At 36.1% G+C, this 18,466-nt stretch overlaps 1 protein-coding gene and 1 long non-coding RNA gene across 3 annotated transcripts in view; one reads left to right on the top strand and one right to left on the bottom strand.

Annotated features, from left to right (window-relative positions):
• The window catches only part of USP15 (ubiquitin specific peptidase 15), a 70,132-nt gene extending 51,927 nt beyond the window's left edge, over positions 1-18,205 (top strand). Inside the window, exons 9-22 of one of the 2 annotated variants that reach the window (XM_005242078.4) lie at positions 6,868-7,041; positions 7,371-7,529; positions 8,205-8,429; positions 10,031-10,114; positions 10,203-10,297; positions 10,458-10,646; positions 11,472-11,587; positions 11,719-11,994; positions 12,282-12,352; positions 12,715-12,830; positions 14,701-14,850; positions 15,250-15,353; positions 15,913-16,001; positions 16,302-18,205. In XM_005242078.4, coding sequence (XP_005242135.2) covers positions 6,868-7,041; positions 7,371-7,529; positions 8,205-8,429; positions 10,031-10,114; positions 10,203-10,297; positions 10,458-10,646; positions 11,472-11,587; positions 11,719-11,994; positions 12,282-12,352; positions 12,715-12,830; positions 14,701-14,850; positions 15,250-15,353; positions 15,913-16,001; positions 16,302-16,487 — 2,034 coding nt within the window. In that variant the 3' untranslated portion in view covers positions 16,488-18,205. Of the gene's footprint in view, positions 1-6,867; positions 7,042-7,370; positions 7,530-8,204; positions 8,430-10,030; positions 10,115-10,202; positions 10,298-10,457; positions 10,647-11,471; positions 11,588-11,718; positions 11,995-12,281; positions 12,353-12,698; positions 12,831-14,700; positions 14,851-15,249; positions 15,354-15,912; positions 16,002-16,301 lie in introns of those variants that run through there. The other variant, XR_008747713.1, reaches the window with a different exon arrangement.
• Positions 725-11,769, bottom strand: LOC106112779 (uncharacterized). Its single transcript, XR_003556463.2, has 2 exons — positions 11,686-11,769; positions 725-5,596 (listed from the first exon to the last, which is right to left on the bottom strand). It is a non-coding gene; the product is annotated as an uncharacterized LOC106112779 (long non-coding RNA).
• Positions 18,206-18,466: the final 261 nt, after the last annotated feature.

Here is an 18,466-nt window from a genome sequence, read left to right as displayed (position 1 = left end):
GGAAATTCTGCTTGGGAATATTGGGAGCCCTAGGCTTTGACCTAGGTGATGGAGCAAAATGCACCCTCAGCAAGACTAGAGATGACACAAAACTGGGAGGAGAGTCTGATACATCAGAGAGGTGTGCTGCCATTCAGACAGACCTCAGCAGGCTGGAGAAATGGGCAGACAGGAACCTCATGAAGTTCAAAAGAAAGCCAAAAGGCCTGCACCTGGGCAGGAATAACCCCAGGCACCAGTACACGCTGGGCTGTGTCAGGGGACGGGCAACAAGATGGAAAGCAGCTTGGCAGAGAAGCACCTGAGGTCCTGCTGGACAAAAAGCTGAACATGACACAACTGTGTGTCTTTGTGGCCAGGGCAGCCAACAGCCTCCTGGCTGCACTGAGAAAAGCATTGCCAGCAAGCTGAGAGAGGTGATCCTTCCCCTCCCCTCAACACTGGTGAGACACCCCTGGAGTGCCAGGTTCAATTCCGGGCTCCCCAGTACCAGAGAGACAGGGATATACTGGAGCAGGTCCAGCGAGAGGCCACAAGGGTGATCAAGGATTGCAGCATCTGACCTACGTGGAGAGGCTCAGAGTGCTGGGACTGTTCAGCCTGGAGAAGAGAAGGCTCCAGAGCAATCTTACCAATGTGTAGAAATACTGGGGCGGGGAAGATAGGCAGCAAGTAGAGTGAAACCCAGTTCCCACTGAAGGAACAGGAGGCACTGAGCACAAACTGAAGCACAGACAATTCCATTTAAGTTAAGAAATTATGTTTTTACAGTGAGAGTTATCAATGGAATGGGGTTTCCAGGGAGGCTGTGGATCATCCAGCCTTGAAGATGCTCAGAACCTGACTGGACACGGTGCCAAGCAGCCTGGCCTAGGTGACCATTCTTTGAGCAGGGGATTTCACTAGACATCTCCAGAGATGCCTTGCAGCATCAGCTATTCTGTGATTCTCTGATCTGCTTTGGTTACCTCCTGTAGTTTTATTTGCCACCTTAAGCTGGTTTTCTTCACAATTATGTCAACACAGTATTAAAGAAAACAGATTTATCCTGATAAACAAAACATTTTACTGTAGAGTTCTAGACTCTGAAATAGTTTTCAGTTCCATTTGTGTTCTATTTGAAAAGCTGTGCTGTGATCCCTTCCATTGAGTCATTGCTGAGTGTAATCAATGTAGCTTCCTTCAACAGAAGCAGAGTTTAGTTTATCTGCACTCCTGCTGATTACCACTTTTCTCAGATCTTCGTCCTTCCCAGACACCATTGAGGCCCCTTACTGTTCATATAAGAGCCGTTTCCGCTTCAGAAGCCGCTTCATTTCTCAGACAGCTTTTCTTTGCTTGTCTGATGTACAGTGAAGATGGTTTGCATCAAAACTGTCATCAGTGTTCCTTGAAGAGGAGGGCCAGTTCCTTGCACTTGCTGTCCAGAGTCTGACAAACTTGTCTGAAGGGTTTTACCCTTTAACTGTACTAGGTAGAAATGTGATAATCCTGTCAGTTTCTTAAATATTGTTTCGAGTTCGTTAATAGCTCTTCAATCTACAGGTAACGTTAGGCTTGCCCCTTCATCCTTCTAGGTGATTAATGTAAAGAAACCTTTGGTTTTCTGAGTAGGGGCTTTCAGTGTTACAGAGCTCAAGACAACTAGAGGAGAGATGGTGAAGAAACAGGTAAGATCCTTTGTTGTACCATAAACAGCTGTAAGCTGAGTAGGAGTAAGGCTAAGATGATTAAGAGACCCTTGTAATTCTCCCAAGTGTTGTCGTATCATAGTTTCTTATTATCAAAAAGCAATAATTCAATACTATTAAATATTTTTGTTGTACTGGAACTTCTGTATAGATTTTTTCAGATTCTTTTGAAGGGATATTCTGTGTATCATTTTAATTTACTTCAGTGCTGACACCTAAGGCTTCATTTTTTATTAAGGCCTAAATGGCTTTTGCAGATCTGAGCATTAAATAAAACAGGAGTGACAAACAAAAGGGAGCTTTTGGACTTTATGAAAACATTATTCTGAATGTTTGAACCCCTATCAAGCAAAAAAAAAAGTATTTGGCAAGTAGATGTTTTAGTCACAATCACTTACGTACATGTCTATGTTGTAAGCTGAAAAAACTGAGAAAAATATGAATCTCACGAAGCATTGCTGTGCTGCCATCTGTGGATGTTTCCTGAGTACTGCTTTGCCCTTTTGGGATATTAGTGATTAGAGTTCTGTGGAAAATTATTTTTTCTTTCACAGTGAAAACCTAAGAGTTCACAAAGGGTTTATTTTGATTCAAAAACAGGAGAAGAAGGAAAGTAAATGTTTCCATTAAAAACACTTCTTTTGGTTTTTTCCTCCCCACATCTTCATGTTTATGTGGTTTTCCATGTGTGATTGTATATACTTGACTTTTGAACAACAGCTGTTGAGAGCTTTGCAGTGGGGTATTTCAGCAGGTTTTTTTCTTCCGAAAGCTGATTAATATTCCCTCTTTGGATATTATTGCTGAGAGTGAAACCTGAAATGATAAAGTTTTTGATGTTCTGTCTCAGTTGCCATTGGCATACAGAATTTGGGTTAAGGGGTGTATTAGCTGAGCGCTTTTCTCTACATCTGACACTTAGCACTTCAGACAAAAGTAGGATGGACAGGTGTAAAGTAATTTACTTTTTCTCCTGTTACTTGGATCTTTCTTTCAGTGAGTCAGCTCTTGTCTTATATTAGAAGGCTGATATACAAAATATCAATGTCCCTTGCATAAAATTGTTATTAACTAGGACAGTTGAAGAGCCATGATTCTTACAGGAACACTCAATTTTTAGCTTGATGTGATCTTATTGTCTGCTTCTTGTTTCCCCAGTTCACTGTCATGATAGGTAATGATGTTTGCTTTGAAATTTTATTCTTAGTGTTATTTCTATGTGATACCCCTTATAGGCTGTGAATAAATGTTTCCTCATTATATTAGGATCATAGGATTATTTGGGTTACAGGGAACTTCAGGAGGTTTCTAGTGCAACCTCCTGCTCAAAGGAAGGTTGGCTCTGAGGTCATACCAGGTTGCCCAGGGCTTTATCCAGTTGGGTCTTGAAAACCTGCAAGGAGGCTGTACAACTCTCAGCTGCACTGCGTGACTTCTTACAAGGAAAACTTTTCTTAATATCCTTAACTTCTCTTATTTCAGCCTATGCCTGTTGTTTCTTGTCCTCCCACTGTGCACCACTGTGAAGGCCTGGTTCCGTCTTCTACTTAACTTCTGTGTAGGTACTAGAAGGCTCCTGTTGGGTATCCCTGAAACAGTCTCTTCTGCAGGCTAAGTCCTGATGCTGCAGCCTTTTCTCACAGAGCAAGTGCTCTCAGGCCACTGACTGTCTTGATGGCCCTCTTTCTTCATTCATTTTATCAATTAAACAATAAGAGTCTTTGTAAACTCCTTTGTCAAAGTTTTCCTATACTTAAATTATGTGGATTTAGATAAGTATAACGTTGACTTTTTATTATTATTTTTCCACCTATATGAAGTTTTCGTAGGACAGGTGGACTTGCTAACAGGATCATAGTCTAATATTGGAATCAGAGTATTCCAGTGAGGCTACAGCATTTATATTTTTAGAGAGAGAGAGATACGACACTAAAAGATTATTTATTGTTCATTTTCCTGTGTATCTTAATGCCTGCCACACCTTGCTAGTTACAGCTATGCTATCTAAACAGTAGACTATATGTGTGTTTACAGGTGAATAGGTCTCCTTTTTGACTTAGTAGTTTAGAGTTGTTCCATGGTGTTTGTATGCATGTGTATGTACGTTAACAATGCATGCAGTGTTACCTAATACAGTTGATGTATAAATTGTGTGAAGCATCGTTTTGTCCAGTCACATTGTTTGTCTAATTTTCTTGGAGGTTGATTAAGATCACTTGATACTGATTACCTAAATAGTTGTTATCCATAGATTGCTCTGCTACAGAAATGTCTTTTTTCTTTTTTTTTTTTCCCCCAACTGATTAATATGTAACATGGAACTGTAATTCCAGTGTCAACCTTTGTCATGTTGAAGACCAATCCTTCCCTTCTGTAGTTTGTCTCATGGTTGGTCTTGTAGCTTCTATGTTCTGTTCCATTTTTGCCAGTGATCATTTAGCTAAAAGACCAGTTTGGGTTCAGAGACTGAGCACTTACGTTTTGGTGGTTAAAGAAAACTTGTGGAGGCTGCAGTACCTGAAGTGAAGTGCGGTTCTGTTACCTCATTAGTTCACAAATGGTTTTCTGTAGTTTTACTGTATTTGTTTAGCTTTTGTGGTTTCTATTATTCTTCACCTGTTGGTATATTTGTTAGTTTACCTATGTGTTTTAAATAAAATCCAAAACTGCTACGTTGAACAGGGAGGGTAAATCTGGTGACTTTGCTGTCTAGTAGATTGTCATGGTTCTAATGTTTGGGTTTTTTTTTTTTATTGATGCTTTCCTTGAGGCTTCCTTGGTAACCTACAACATACCACAACGTGAGAAAACTAAGAATGTAGGCTTCCTTTCAAATTGGCTTCTGGATGCTTTTTCCCTGTGACTTTATGATCTTAAATAGCTCTCTATTGTCATACTTTTCAAGAAGTAAACATATTTGCAATTATTTAGTTTTGTCAGTTATGTTGAAAAAAATCAGCGTATTTGTGGCCAACTGCATTAGTTCCTTCAGTAGCTACTCTTTTAAAAGTTGTGGCATCTGATATTTCAGAAAAAAAGTCAGCTCTGTATCTCAAAAATTGATGTGTTCAGATGGATACTTGTGCATTCCAGTACCACCATTGGTGTTATCTTAGGCTGGAATTTGGAAATCTTTATAAGGAAAAAGGGAAATTACATCTTCCTGACTTATACATACAAACATAAATTAATATTCTGTGAAAGTGACAAAACTAATTAATCAGGTAAAAACTAGAAAAAGATAAATTAAGTTTTTGGTGAAACAGCACACTGTCAGCACATTATGTAGTGCTTGACTAAAAACCTATAGAAATTTGTTCTGGACATTCCTTACACTAAGCTGATCAGCTGAACTGATTTGATCTCCTAAACCAGCCCAAAAACAATTCAGAGAAGAGTGAGGAGGAAACATAGTTTTTTGACAGGTTAGTGAGGTGAGTATGTTTTATTACGCAATCAGATGAAGATCAGCAGAGAAGGGGCAGGACTTCTTTGGGCAGTAGGCTTTGTCATATCACTCAGATTGAACATGCAGTTTTACCTGTAGTATGCTTTCATTTATAGTTATTTTAGTGTGGTTTGCACTGTATTGTTTCTGAGTATCTGGTGTAACTTGGTAGTCTAACCATTCATTTAGGTTGACGCTAAAAATAATCTTTTGAAAAAACCCTGACTGACCACTGCTGTATGGATTTGAGACACCAAGTGTTTCTCCTCTTAGCTGCATGGGTCCATTCAGAACTGGCAACACGGACCTGTGAGGCTGGAGGGGCTTGGCATCACCACTGCTAGGAATAAAAGCTCTTTGCCATGTAGCAAGAGAAGAATAAGCTTTCTTCAACCCTCAGTGTCCAAAAGGGCCTGTAATATCAGGATTTTTTTTCAGTGTTGATAGCTCATGGAACCTATAGGTGAAGAGGGAAAGAAAGGAGTGTGATACAGGCATGAAACTCTGCTCTCTACAGCATGTGAATGATTTTGCTTTGTAATATTACACAGGTGTGATAGGAAGAAATAGGAATAACTTTTTTTTTTTTGCTCTGCTCAATAAAGATGTAATTCTTGCAGTCTCAGTTGTTGTATTTTATGCAGTAGCATATGTGGAGCTAATATTTTTGTTCTTCCCCTTGTTTGCAGAGAGGCAGATGAGACTGAAATATTTGGCCTTGGAGTCTTTAATAGAGGAAAGAATTCAGAAAAGCTTATAATATTTAATGAAGAAACTTTGCTTAATCTATATGCTGAGGCATGGGGATTATTTCCAAGCGATGGAAAAGTTTGTGTTTAAAAGAGTGTGAGGAGTAGCACACAAAAACTAAAAATGGTTTACTAAAACTGTAAATCATATTTTAGTGATTACATCCTGCTGTCCCTAAGTGCTGACAGAAGACACAAACTGGTAAAGCGAATAAGTCATTATCTCAGTCTAAACAAAGACCCTTGCTTTCCTTGATGAATTTCAGCTCTAAACAGCTTCACAAAATTTAAAAGAACAAAGGAAGGGCTAGACCAATTGTGATTCGAGGTCTAGTCCATCCAGCACAGATCGCTGTCTTCAATGGCATCCATAAACAGATGTCTAGGAAGAGAAGGAATAGGGCAAGCATCCTCATCTTCCCTTCCCTCCCACCCTTGCCAAAAAAAAAAAAAAATACCTGAGTTTTCAACTATTTTCTGTTCACATGTTGTTCTGAATGTGGTGTAATTTGATGTAATAAACCCTGTTGGCTCTTTCTTCCAAATACCTCTGCAGCCTGTTCTTGAGGCCCTGTAAACTTTGTGCATCTATAACAACTTTGAGCAAGGAGTTTCATAAAGCTACTATTCATGTATCAAGAACCACCTTAATTTGTTTTGAACCTCAATACAAATTGTGGTGTGACACTGTGTTTGGCTGGACTACTATGTAATAAATTCTGACCTGAAGCTTTTGTAAAATACTATCTGTGCATAACTTGTAATGATAGCTGTAGCCAGTCTTGGTTAAAAAATATTAATTTTCTCTGGAAAAGGCCATACTTCTCTTTTTTTTTCTTCTTCTTCTTCTTCTTCTATTTTCTTCCTTGCAGGCACTAGGCTTTACAGTTTAAGGTATTGTTCACGACTGCTTTAACAACATTTGAACGTTCTTTTGTTTCAAATCACTGTTCTAAAACCCCTGCATTTCTACTTACAGTGTCTGAGCAACACACCTCCTCTTACAGAATACTTCCTCAATGATAAATACCAAGAAGAGCTGAATTTTGACAATCCTTTAGGAATGCGAGGTGAAATAGCAAAATCTTATGCAGAGCTCATCAAGCAGATGTGGTCAGGAAAGTACAGCTATGTTACCCCAAGAGCATTTAAGGTCAGTATGAAATTTAACCTGAACATACATTGTTATTAGATTAAGTATACAGAACATATGGAAACAGGCAATAATAAGAATTTAAAGTAATATTTATCAGTATGCAGTCCATTCATTTAACTGTTAAAATGCTGGGATGTATGTTTAAATAAGTGTAAACTGTCCTTGTGCTTTGATCTTTGAGAATTAGTTTTGGCTTCCTGGCTCCATTGAAAAGTTATTTTTTAAAAAAAAGTTTTACCTTTTCAACTTTCTGCTGTAGCATCTCAAAAATACCTAATCTTTATAACAATAAAGATACCAGAAATATTTGTATTTATTTTTTATAGACACAAGTGGGACGATTTGCACCACAGTTTTCTGGTTATCAGCAACAAGATTGTCAAGAGCTACTGGCTTTTCTCCTGGATGGATTACATGAGGATTTGAACCGAATTAGGAAAAAGCCTTACATTCAATTGAAGGATGCAGATGGGAGACCAGACAAGGTAGTGGTTTTGGTTGTGATCATCTTCATTTTAGTCAAGGCTATACATTGCTAGATACTTCTTAGATGATTGTGCACTGAAGGGTTGGGACGCTGATCATGCGTTGCTTTTTCTGAAAGAGATGTCAGAAAATAAGCCAAGACCTTAAAATGGAGATCTTGTTCAAGTACCTTTGTAAATTTCTGTTTATTTGGAAGGTAATTGAGGGGGTGGGGAGGGTGTTAAGGTTTTGTTAAGACTTGTTGTTCAATTCAGTGCTGAGTTCAGCTGGAAAAAAAAATCCTGTTCTGTTGTATGCAGCATTATGTATCTTTCCAGTACTCTTACTTTAGGAAAATTCTTCTGGCATTGAGCTACAAGCATACAGATAATTTCTTTTGCTACAAGTATGAATTACTTTGGTGGAATTTTTAGTCTTGCTTTTGTCTTGCCCCAAGCCGTCTGAAGTTTCTCTCAGACTGTGTAATATCACTGACAGAATCTTTGTCTGAGGTATAAACATACATCTTTGAACCTGTGATCCTGACAGTAGTGCATTTCTTACCAGGGTTCTTTGGAGTGAGATTTCTATGTTTAGGTGGTAACTGAGAATGTTCTATTAACTACTCTCACCAATAATTCTCACTATTCATTTCCTACTACTTTGTCATAACCCAGGTCATGCTTTAATTGCAGGTGGTTGCTGAAGAAGCCTGGGAAAACCATTTAAAAAGAAATGATTCCATCATTGTAGATATATTTCATGGCCTTTTTAAATCCACCCTAGTTTGTCCTGAATGTGCTAAGATATCTGTAACCTTTGATCCCTTTTGTTACTTGACACTTCCATTACCCATGAAAAAAGAACGTACTTTGGAAGTTTATTTAGTTAGAATGGATCCACTTGCGAAGCCTATGCAGGTAAGCCTCTTAGTTTATGTACAAAACTCTTGATTCATGTGGCATTAACGATGAGCTTGAGTTCCTTTACATTTTTTAAATTTATAAGAACAATAAGCAAATCCAACAAGCTTTAGTTTTCTGGTATGTGTTCTGAAGTCCCACTTAGAAAGCCTGAGGAAAGCTATACATACCTTCTTACATTTCTGTCAGTTTCAAGGAAGATATTGGTGATTTCTTTATGGTTGTATTAATAAGGCTTCATAATATTTGAAATGTCTGCTGTCCTCATCTTTTATTTTAGTGTTGCTATAACAAATTTGTATGGTTATAAAAAAAAAAAAATTACACACTTAATCCAGAATTAATTTGTCAATTTCTTAGCCTCAAAAGGCAAATATTGGTAATAAATGGTGCATAAAACCTCATGACTAAATATATTAGGTAGTCCTGAATTCTTCTGTGCTATCGCTTAATAGCCAAAAGAAAAAATTTCAGATGAGATTTCTGTGTGAAGAGTATCTCTGTTGCCTTTTTTAGGAAGGATGGTATTACACTCCTTAGAATGGTATGAAACAATGCACATAGCTTATGGTAACAAAGTCATGATTAAATAGTTCTAGCTGTACCTTACGGGGTAAGTGAGAATACGTGAAATAAATAAGACACAGGCAGTTAGGCAGACTTGAAAAAAGGTTTTAACACATGAAATCAGAGTACTGTAAGAAGGAAGGTGGGGGGAGAGGGAGCGTTCTCAAAAGCAATGTGAGTTAGGCAACTGAAGGTAAAGGGACATGTATTAACTAGTGGGAGGTGAACCTGACAGAAATTTGATTATTTGTGAGAACAAGTTTGCATAGGGGACACAGTAGTTGAAAATGACCCTGTATGACATAAGATGGTTATGCAGGAATAAATAGTGTTTGGGAAGAGTAAGAGTTCAGTAGAGCTTTTGTGAGTCTATATAACTATAAAACTTCAGAAAATAACAAACACCTCCTGTACTTGGCAATTAATTACAAATTTATAATACTTATTTCTAAATAATCCTGTTCTTATTATGCATATGACAGGTAAGAGTCCTATGTGGAGTTTCATTACAAACTGCAGGTGTACTGCAGTAAGGGAAGCCACAGAGAGGTTTTCTTTGACTGTTGGTCATCAGGTTCTCTCTCTGCATGTGAATTTAAATTTGATTTTTATCCATTGCCTGCCATTGCTTTTTTTCCTAGTAATACATAAACAACTTGGTTTGTATTTCAAATTTAAGAATCTAGTCAATAGCACGCACGGTATTTAAATGCTTAATTAAGTAGGTGCTGTTGAAATATAAATCTAAGTAGTTGGTGTGGTTAATCTTCTTGTGGAGAAAATAAAATAACATTTTTAAAAAGCATTATAAAAACTAATAAATGTAGTGTTCAAAAATGTGTGTGTTTGTATGAGCAAAGTTGTGAAGGTAACTACTACATTTTCAGCAGCTTTCAGAATTTTTATTAGTTGATTTACATACTTTACACCTTAAGCTCAGGAATCTGCAGAACATGTGATAAGTTTTTTGTTTTTTTCCTCATGCATATTCTCTTAAGAAATGAAAGTGACATTTATTTTTTTTTTTTTAGTACAAAGTTGTTGTTCCCAAAATTGGAAATATACTGGATCTTTGCACAGCATTGTCAGCTTTGTCTGGTGTTGCTGCAGATAAGGTAAGAGTGATTGCTTATATGAAGCACAACTATGAACATTTTAACACATTAACCTGATTTAATGATATATACTCCATTTTCTTTTTAGATGATTGTTACTGATATATACAATCACAGGTTCCACAGGATATTTGGCATGGATGAAAATTTAAGTAGTATTATGGAACGTGATGACATTTATGTGTAAGTACAGATAACATGCTTCATGTCTCTTTGTAGTTTGTTTAGGTAACTAGACATAAGACAAAGACAAATATTGGGGGGGTTACTATTTTTTAAGTGTTCCCCTTTATAATCTTTTAAATGACAGTTGTCCTTTGTATTTCTGATGTTTTTCTTTTAGATTTGAAATTGCTATCAATAGAACAGAAGATACAGAACAAGTTATAATTCCTGTTTGTTTAAGGGAAAAGTGCAGGCACACTAGCTACAGCCATAGTGGTTCTTCACTGTTTGGTCAACCTTTTCTCATAGCAGTGCCTAGAAACAACACTGAAGATAAACTGTATAACCTGCTGCTGCTAAGAATGTGGTAAGGTTATTGTTTAGAGAAAAATGCATTTGTCATGAATAATGCCAATAGGTGGAATTGGTAGGAACTCACTTTTACATGCATTGCTAACAAACTGATCAGATTTGACTATTTAGTCTTTATTATAGCTGCTTGAGTTGTGAACTAGTGTGGATTTTAATTTGATCTTTTGTTAGCATGACCTAATTCAAAAATTACTTGAGAAGACAGTAGAGGGTCAATCTGTATTGACAGCTTAAGGGAATTAATTCTGCTGTAAACATAGCTGTTAGTTAGGGCTTGGTAAAATGGAAGTGTTTTGCCAGTTATTCTTCTATAGTTATATCTCCTGTATCTACTATAAAAGTTTATATACTAATTTATGTTGTAGAAGTATGTTAGGCACTTTCTGAAACTAGACTGGAATAAGTATCACTATGTGGAAGAGATTAGAATCGTTACAACTTCCAGTTGAAATTTGTGCTTAATTTTCTGTTGAGGTAACTTTTCTTGTAACTGAACCCATATATTTTTTGTGTAAAAAATACGGTTAGTGAACAGTTAAAGAAGTGATTTCTGGATAAACAGAGACTTAACATCAAAAATCAAGTTGTATAAAATCAAGTAACTGCCAAAAACATTAGAGTACAGATGAGCAGAATTTCAGATGTGCCTGTAACAATAGACATGTTAGGCAATAAAACTGTTAATTCTGAATAAATCAGGAGTTAGGGAATACAGTATAGTAGAAAGGAATTGCTGTAAGCATGTAATTGTTTGGCTTGAATAATGTAAATATTTTAAAATCCATTGATTCTAACTGTTGCTTTCGTTTTTTATATTTAGCCGATATGTAAAAACATGTACTGAAAGTGAAGACACTGAAGGATCCCTACATTGCTGTAAGGACCATGGTATTAATGGTAATGGCCCAAATGGAATACATGAAGAAGGATCTCCAAGTAAGACTGTAATATCTGAACTTGCTTAGTGATTTGTGTTCGGTTTGTCATTGAAGTTAGTTCTGTAGTGTCTTTCATGAAAGTTATTGTTATTCTACCTCATTTCTTCCTGATTCTTCTGATTGTTTTAGGTGAAATGGAGACAGATGAACAAGATGATGAATCCAGCCAGGATCAGGAACTTCCTTCAGAGAATGAAAACAGCCAGTCAGAAGACTCAGTTGGAGGTGACAATGACTCTGAAAACGGATTATGTACTGAAGATACTTGCAAAGGTCAAACACTCATGGGACACAAAAAGCGATTGTTTACATTCCAGTTCAATAATTTAGGCAATACTGACATAAACTACATCAAAGATGATACCAGGCATATTAGGTTTGATGACAGGCAGCCTAGGCTTGACGGTAAGTCATGGGGAACAGATTGGGCAACATTTAATTCTACTTTTTTCTGATTCTTTCATAGAATAGTATTTCATTCTTTGTGTGTGCTATTTGATGTATCTCTTTTCCCAATAGTCAATTCTGTATAAATAATGAATTTGCTATTGTAATTAACTCTTAGAAATGCAATTTTTTCATCTTAAGTTCATCCTAGCATTAATTCATCTTGAAGAGCGTTTGCCCAAAGTTAATACAATATCATGTAAAGCAAGAAATAATATTAAGAGAAAACATGTTTTTAATCTTAGAAAGATCTTTCCTTGCTTTGGATTGGGATCCTGAATTGAAGAAGAGATATTTTGATGATAGTGCAGCAGAGGTAAGCTGTTTATGTTGCTCCCCTTTCCAGCACCGATAAAACTTAAATGTGAAAAATACAACTTAATTAACGTGACATAAGAGATTATAGTTCTTCAAAAGAAGCTAGTATGTCTTTTTCACATCTTTCATAGTAAATATGTTGTCATAAATAAACTTCATTTACCCATCTAAGTAATTAGCCAATTTGAGGCTTACTAATTTGGAAGTAAATCTGAAGCTGTGAAAACTTTTTGCTTGAGTGGTTTCTGATGAGTTTTTCCATATATAGGAGCTTTGTAGTTACTGTCTATAGTAAGACGACATCACTAAAATGAGTTTTGTTTCATTTGTTCTCTTAACTCAAGAAATACTTCTCTTTAGGATTTTGAAAAACATGAAAGTGTGGAATATAAGCCTCCAAAAAAGCCTTTTGTGAAATTAAAAGATTGCATTGAGCTGTTCACAACAAAGGAAAAACTAGGTGCTGAAGACCCATGGTAAGAACAAAAGAATAAAATTGTTATGTTCTGTGGTGTATTTCTCAAAATGTAATCAGAAATACACCTGAACATTAACAGAGATACCTAATTGATTTCTTAATGGTATTTTGAATCTTATAATCCTAAACATAGTTGAAAATCTCTAAGTGTTTTCTACTTTGATCCATTGCTTAACTAAAATTGTTACTATATAGAGAAGCAACGTTTATATTGGAGACAATGCATAAGGAGGAAGGGTAGATCCCTAAGATACTCTAGTATGTGAATTGTGATCCACAGTGAATGAATGATATTGTGCCAAATCCAATGCAGTGGTTTAAACAAATATTCTTTTCCAAGATGAGAAAGGTTGGTGCATACTGGCTTTTTTTTTTAATGCAAATACATAACTTGCCTCCCATTGATACATGAGCTAGGGATGTGTCTAAACCACAGGTCTGTGGGATGGGGGATGTGTGTAGTCAGTAGAACCTCTCAAATTCATGTTCCAACCATTAAGTTTTTGGTGGAGACTTTTATTCTGATTCATGGTTCTTCCAGATTATGATTTGGGATTGTATCTGAATATTCACAGTTACAGGATATTCCTGTAAAATCCTTCTTCTCTGGGAATTTTCTAGCAGATAAGAAGCCTTCATCAACATCAGAAGCTCAGAATTAAGTTTGAAAAGAGGTTCTGCCACTTTTTCTTTTTTGGATACTTAAAAGTTTTGGAGACTTCTGTCACTGAAGATCCTCCTTTATTTGGGCAGGGGAGAAGGGTGACTTAAAAATTGTCTTTTTTTTTTTTTTTCTGGGTTGGCTAGATTATACAACACTGGCTAGACTGTTTGAGATATCCTATAACTCAGGTATGGTGAAGCGCTTCCATTTTTGCAGCACATTTTAAGTAGAATATTTAAACTACAAAATACAGCTACCGCTGAAGTCAAGCAGTTGCTACTAGATACATCTCACCATAGGTCACTAATCACATTCTTTCTTCATTTGTCAGGTCTTCACAGGTCTAATCTACAAGACCTCATCAACTCTAGTCCAGCGCTATTTGTATTCCAGATATTCTAAGCCAACTGAAAAAACTATTCTTCAATTACAGCCAGCCCTTACAGTTCTCCTAATTTCTTGTCTTTATCTGATGTTGCTATGTAAAGACACTTGTGCAGTCTTTTTTCTTCTCTTTTTTTTTTTTTCCCTAGATCTTTGCTTGTTAGATACCAAGATGCAGAATATGCATAGACCATTTCACAGAAGAGTTGCTTCCATGCATTGTTCTTATTTACCTTCCTCCCTGAGCCTTAGTTCTTGAAAGGTTCAAGTATGCATTGCAGGGAACAGGATTTTAGAAGTCACTGCCTGTTTTGTACTTGCCTACTAAGGAGGCAAACTTTTTTATTATGGAGTTTTTCAGGTTCCAGTAGTCACTGTTACCTGGCTTTAGTGGTAGGTGGGATGGGGTAGGAGGTGGATGAACTTGGAAATTGAAATTTGGAAGAACCACAGTTGTCTGTTATTTATGGTTTTTCATATAGTTAGTTTTCCTGAAGTATTTTCATAACCATCTTTTTTTTGTAAGAGAAAGCTGTGTTTTGACTAAAGATACAGGGACTACTGTAGGAGATGAGTCCTGTACTAAAGGGTGCTACTTCTGTGTTTAAAATGCTGTAGGCTTCACTGTGAGCATGCTTGCACGCTAGCACCTCACATTTTAAACTGGAAGGAATATCAATGGCACTAGTAACAGAAGGCGGAACGTGTGTGTTTCAGCTCTTGCTCATTCAGTTCCTCCCATGTTACAGGCTTTCTCTATGGTAATGTATTTTAACATACATACGGACTGCAATTAATTAATATTTTTTTTTCCTTTTAGGTATTGTCCAAACTGTAAAGAACATCAGCAAGCTACCAAGAAGTTAGACTTGTGGTCACTGCCCCCTGTACTGGTAGTTCATCTAAAGCGCTTTTCCTATAGCAGATACATGAGAGACAAGTTGGATACATTGGTTGACTTTCCAATAAAGTAAGAAACCTAAACATTTTGGTGCTAGAAGTGTAAAAGTTAGCATGACTAGGGCAAGTCTAATCTGTCAATTATGTGAAATGTTTGTTTTCAGCTTCCATGTGTGGATCCAGTAAACACTGATGACAAAGTGCTTGTAGGTGAAAAGTATGAACTTGGAAAAATTATGGAAGAACTCTATGAATACTTTTGGTTAACATTACTGGTTCGTGTTCCACTCCTCACAGAGTGAAAGAGATGCACTGTCAGTGTAGTCTGGTACATGTGTTTTCTGTGAGGAATATAAAGTTAAAGGGCTCGAAGACAACCAAAATGTAAAATGGTTAAAAATATTATTAACGTAACCTTCCTTTGGTTGTTTTTTTGTGTTTTGTTTTTTGTGGTTTTTTTTTTAAACAGTGACTTGGACATGTCAGAGTTCCTTATTAATCCCAATGCAGGGCCTTGCCGCTACAACTTGATTGCTGTCTCCAACCACTATGGAGGAATGGGAGGAGGGCATTGTAAGTTGATTTCAAATATCATCATTTTATATGTTAGCTTTCTTTCCCTGTTTATTTTGATTTAAGTACTGATCACTTTGAATCACTGGCAATCATTAATGGTTGAGGGACAATTTTTTTTCATTACCTTGAAATGTTTTCACAAATATTCTAACAGAAAAATCTATATGAATTGAGCTGTCATGGATAACTGTAGGTTCTTTTATACTTCGAGCTATGCATATTGTGAAAAGATAAAATGTAAGAGCTACTGTACTCTTACAACTGATTTTGTCTTACTTGTCTGTATTTTTGTACATTGTGCATCTCCTTCAAAAAGAGAAAAATGAAAAAGTCACTGAGGGATTTATTTTGACCTTTCTCACTATACATTCGCATCAGAAGTGGAACGTTATTGGTTAAGTGTTCTTTGCTTTAAAAGAAGTGTGAAAGTATGAGTCTAATATTGATAATAAGTTTTAGTTAGTTAAATACCAAGTGTTTCACAGTAACATACTAGCAACTGATTATCAAGCTGTGAAGATACAGAGTCCTTAGACATTGTACCTTTTTGTCCTAGATACTGCTTTTGCAAAAAATAAGGATGATGGAATATGGTACTACTTTGATGACAGTAGTGTGTCCAGTGGATGTGAGGACCAAATAGTGGCAAGTACCTTCTGTGTTTCTAAAATTGGGACTGTTGATGACGTTTTATTCCTAAGGGAATAAAAACAAGGAGTAAATCATGAACCTGGCAGTAAATTTGTAGGTAGTAGTTCGTGTTCTTTCAAAGGACAGTACAAAATAAAAATAGTTTGCTCCAACATGCAAAAGTAACTTACATGGAAGCTTTGGGTTCCTTTGTAATTTTACCTTGTAGACTTGGCAGAAAAAAAGAAAATTGATAACTTGAATTGTAAATTTTTGTCTGGAGCCTCAGGAGCATATTATACTTCTCTTTTACAGTCCAAAGCAGCGTATGTGCTCTTCTACCAGAGACAGGACACAATCAGTGGAACTGGCTTTTTCCCTCTTGACCGGGAAACTAAACGAGGTGCTTCAGCTGCCACAGGCATCCCACTAGAAAGTGATGAAGATAGCAATGAAAATGATAATGATATAGAAAATGAAAATTGTATGCACACTAACTAATGGAAGAACTAGAAGCCATAGAAGAGACTTTCTCACTGGGGATACCTATTGGAAGAGTGAAATTGCCCACCAAATTAAGAATAAAAATCTGAGAAGGGGAGTTTCAGATAACAGAATGTAAATCTTTATTACATTTTAACATGTGCAGTACTTGAAGTGAAACAATAAAAACTTAAACAGAAATTGTCTCTAATGCATTTACAGTCTTGTATTCACAAGCTATATATAGGAAGTCACAAATAAACCCCTTTTAAGTTTTCTGCTGCTGTTCTGATGGATTATGTTTTCTTTTGTTTTAGATGTGAGTTAATAACTAAAATGTTAAATCTGTGGACTTCTGACATTTATTTTCTTAGTACTGCAAGAATACTACTGCCAAGTCTAGTTTCTGGATGAATATATACTTATTCTTTAGGCTGTCACACAGACTACAAGTAAAAATGTCATAAATATATAAGCAGTAGTCTTCTTGAAACAGCAAATATTTGTTTCTCCCTAATTTTTATTTTTTTTTTAAATTCGGTCACAATAGAAGAAATAGCTTGAAAAGGTGTTTTAACCTTTTGTGATCTAGTTGAGCATCCAGAATATTATGTTCATCTTGCTGCTGCTGTGGAACAGGTTCTGGATTTCATGCTGCATTAACAAAAAGTTTTTCAATTAAATGTAAGTATCCTTTGTTGCTTGTTGGAATCTACTCTGCAGACGTAAATCCTGTTATCTTGCTTATAAGACATGCATAATTTTAATCTGGTGTCAGTCCAAAATTTAAAATTGTGCTGTAAGTTCTCTCTTCCCCAGTTTTTGTAGTTTGACAGCTTGCAAACTACTCTGTAATAGGGTCAGAGTTAATAGTATTCTGTATCCATAGTAATGACTGTATATCAGGCTTAGATGAGAATTTTTTCAATATAACCTGCCTTTAAATTGTTAATGAACTAAATAACTTTAAAGGTAGGCCTGTTAATTTTCTTTGTGTGTTCCTGATGGAATTCACCATAGCCTTACAGCATATCTGAAAAGGTAACTCATTATAAGAGAATTGGCATTTGCATGTTCAAGTCAGAACCTGTACAGTATATAAGGCATATAAACTTTTAATTGGATTTTAGTTAACTGTGTTCAGGGGTCCAGGATGCCAAAACAAGTGTGACAGTTTGAAACATTTTTTAATTTGCTGCTTTCCCTTTGATCTAGTTGGAAGAATGTATTGTTGATTTGTATACAATACTGCCTTTGAGAGGGGCTCTTCAGTGTGGGGGCACACTTCACATATCTACTACCTGGAGAACTGCTTTGTGTCCCACTGTTCAAACAAATAATTTAAAAAGAAGAAAAAAGCAAAAAGTATGATGTTCTTCACTTGAACTAATCAAATACAATAGGTTATAAATTGTGTATTGTAAATAAAAGTTCACTCTGTGAGTGCACATTTTGGTAAATTATTTATTTATGTTAGCATTAAAAAGTTTAAAAAATTGCATTTGACCAGGATATAAATGAGGTATGTTGGACATGGCTTTGCTTTATACCTTGATATTAAAACTGGTGTTTCATCCTGGTATTTTAAAGCTGCTTTGAGGTTTTTTTTTTAAATGTAAACTAACCTCCTGCATGACAGAGGTTAAAATTTTGTCTGCACTTGAGTTCACTTGGGTTTACATTTGAAATGCGCATGTTTATTTATACAGATTTCAATAAAGCTATTCAAGGCCTTACTTAGTCTTCCATTTTCTTACAAGTTCTTTTCCCACAGTGCTTGTGTAATGAGTAGTCTTTGGCTAAGACTCACATTATTGGTTACAAAATGGCTATTTATTGACCAACACAGAAGAAGATTAATAGTATTTCCAGAAGAAAGTATATACAAAAGAGGTTCTCCCATGTCATTGTCTGGCTCTAAAAACATTTATAAGGCCACAATGTTTATTGTCGTAAACATTATTACTTGTTTTTTAGAAGTAATACTGTAACAATAA

Source organism: Falco peregrinus, chromosome 6 (assembly GCF_023634155.1).
Source record: "Falco peregrinus isolate bFalPer1 chromosome 6, bFalPer1.pri, whole genome shotgun sequence".
Lineage (NCBI taxonomy): Eukaryota > Metazoa > Chordata > Aves > Falconiformes > Falconidae > Falco > Falco peregrinus.
This window is presented reverse-complemented; position numbering and strand designations above follow the sequence as displayed.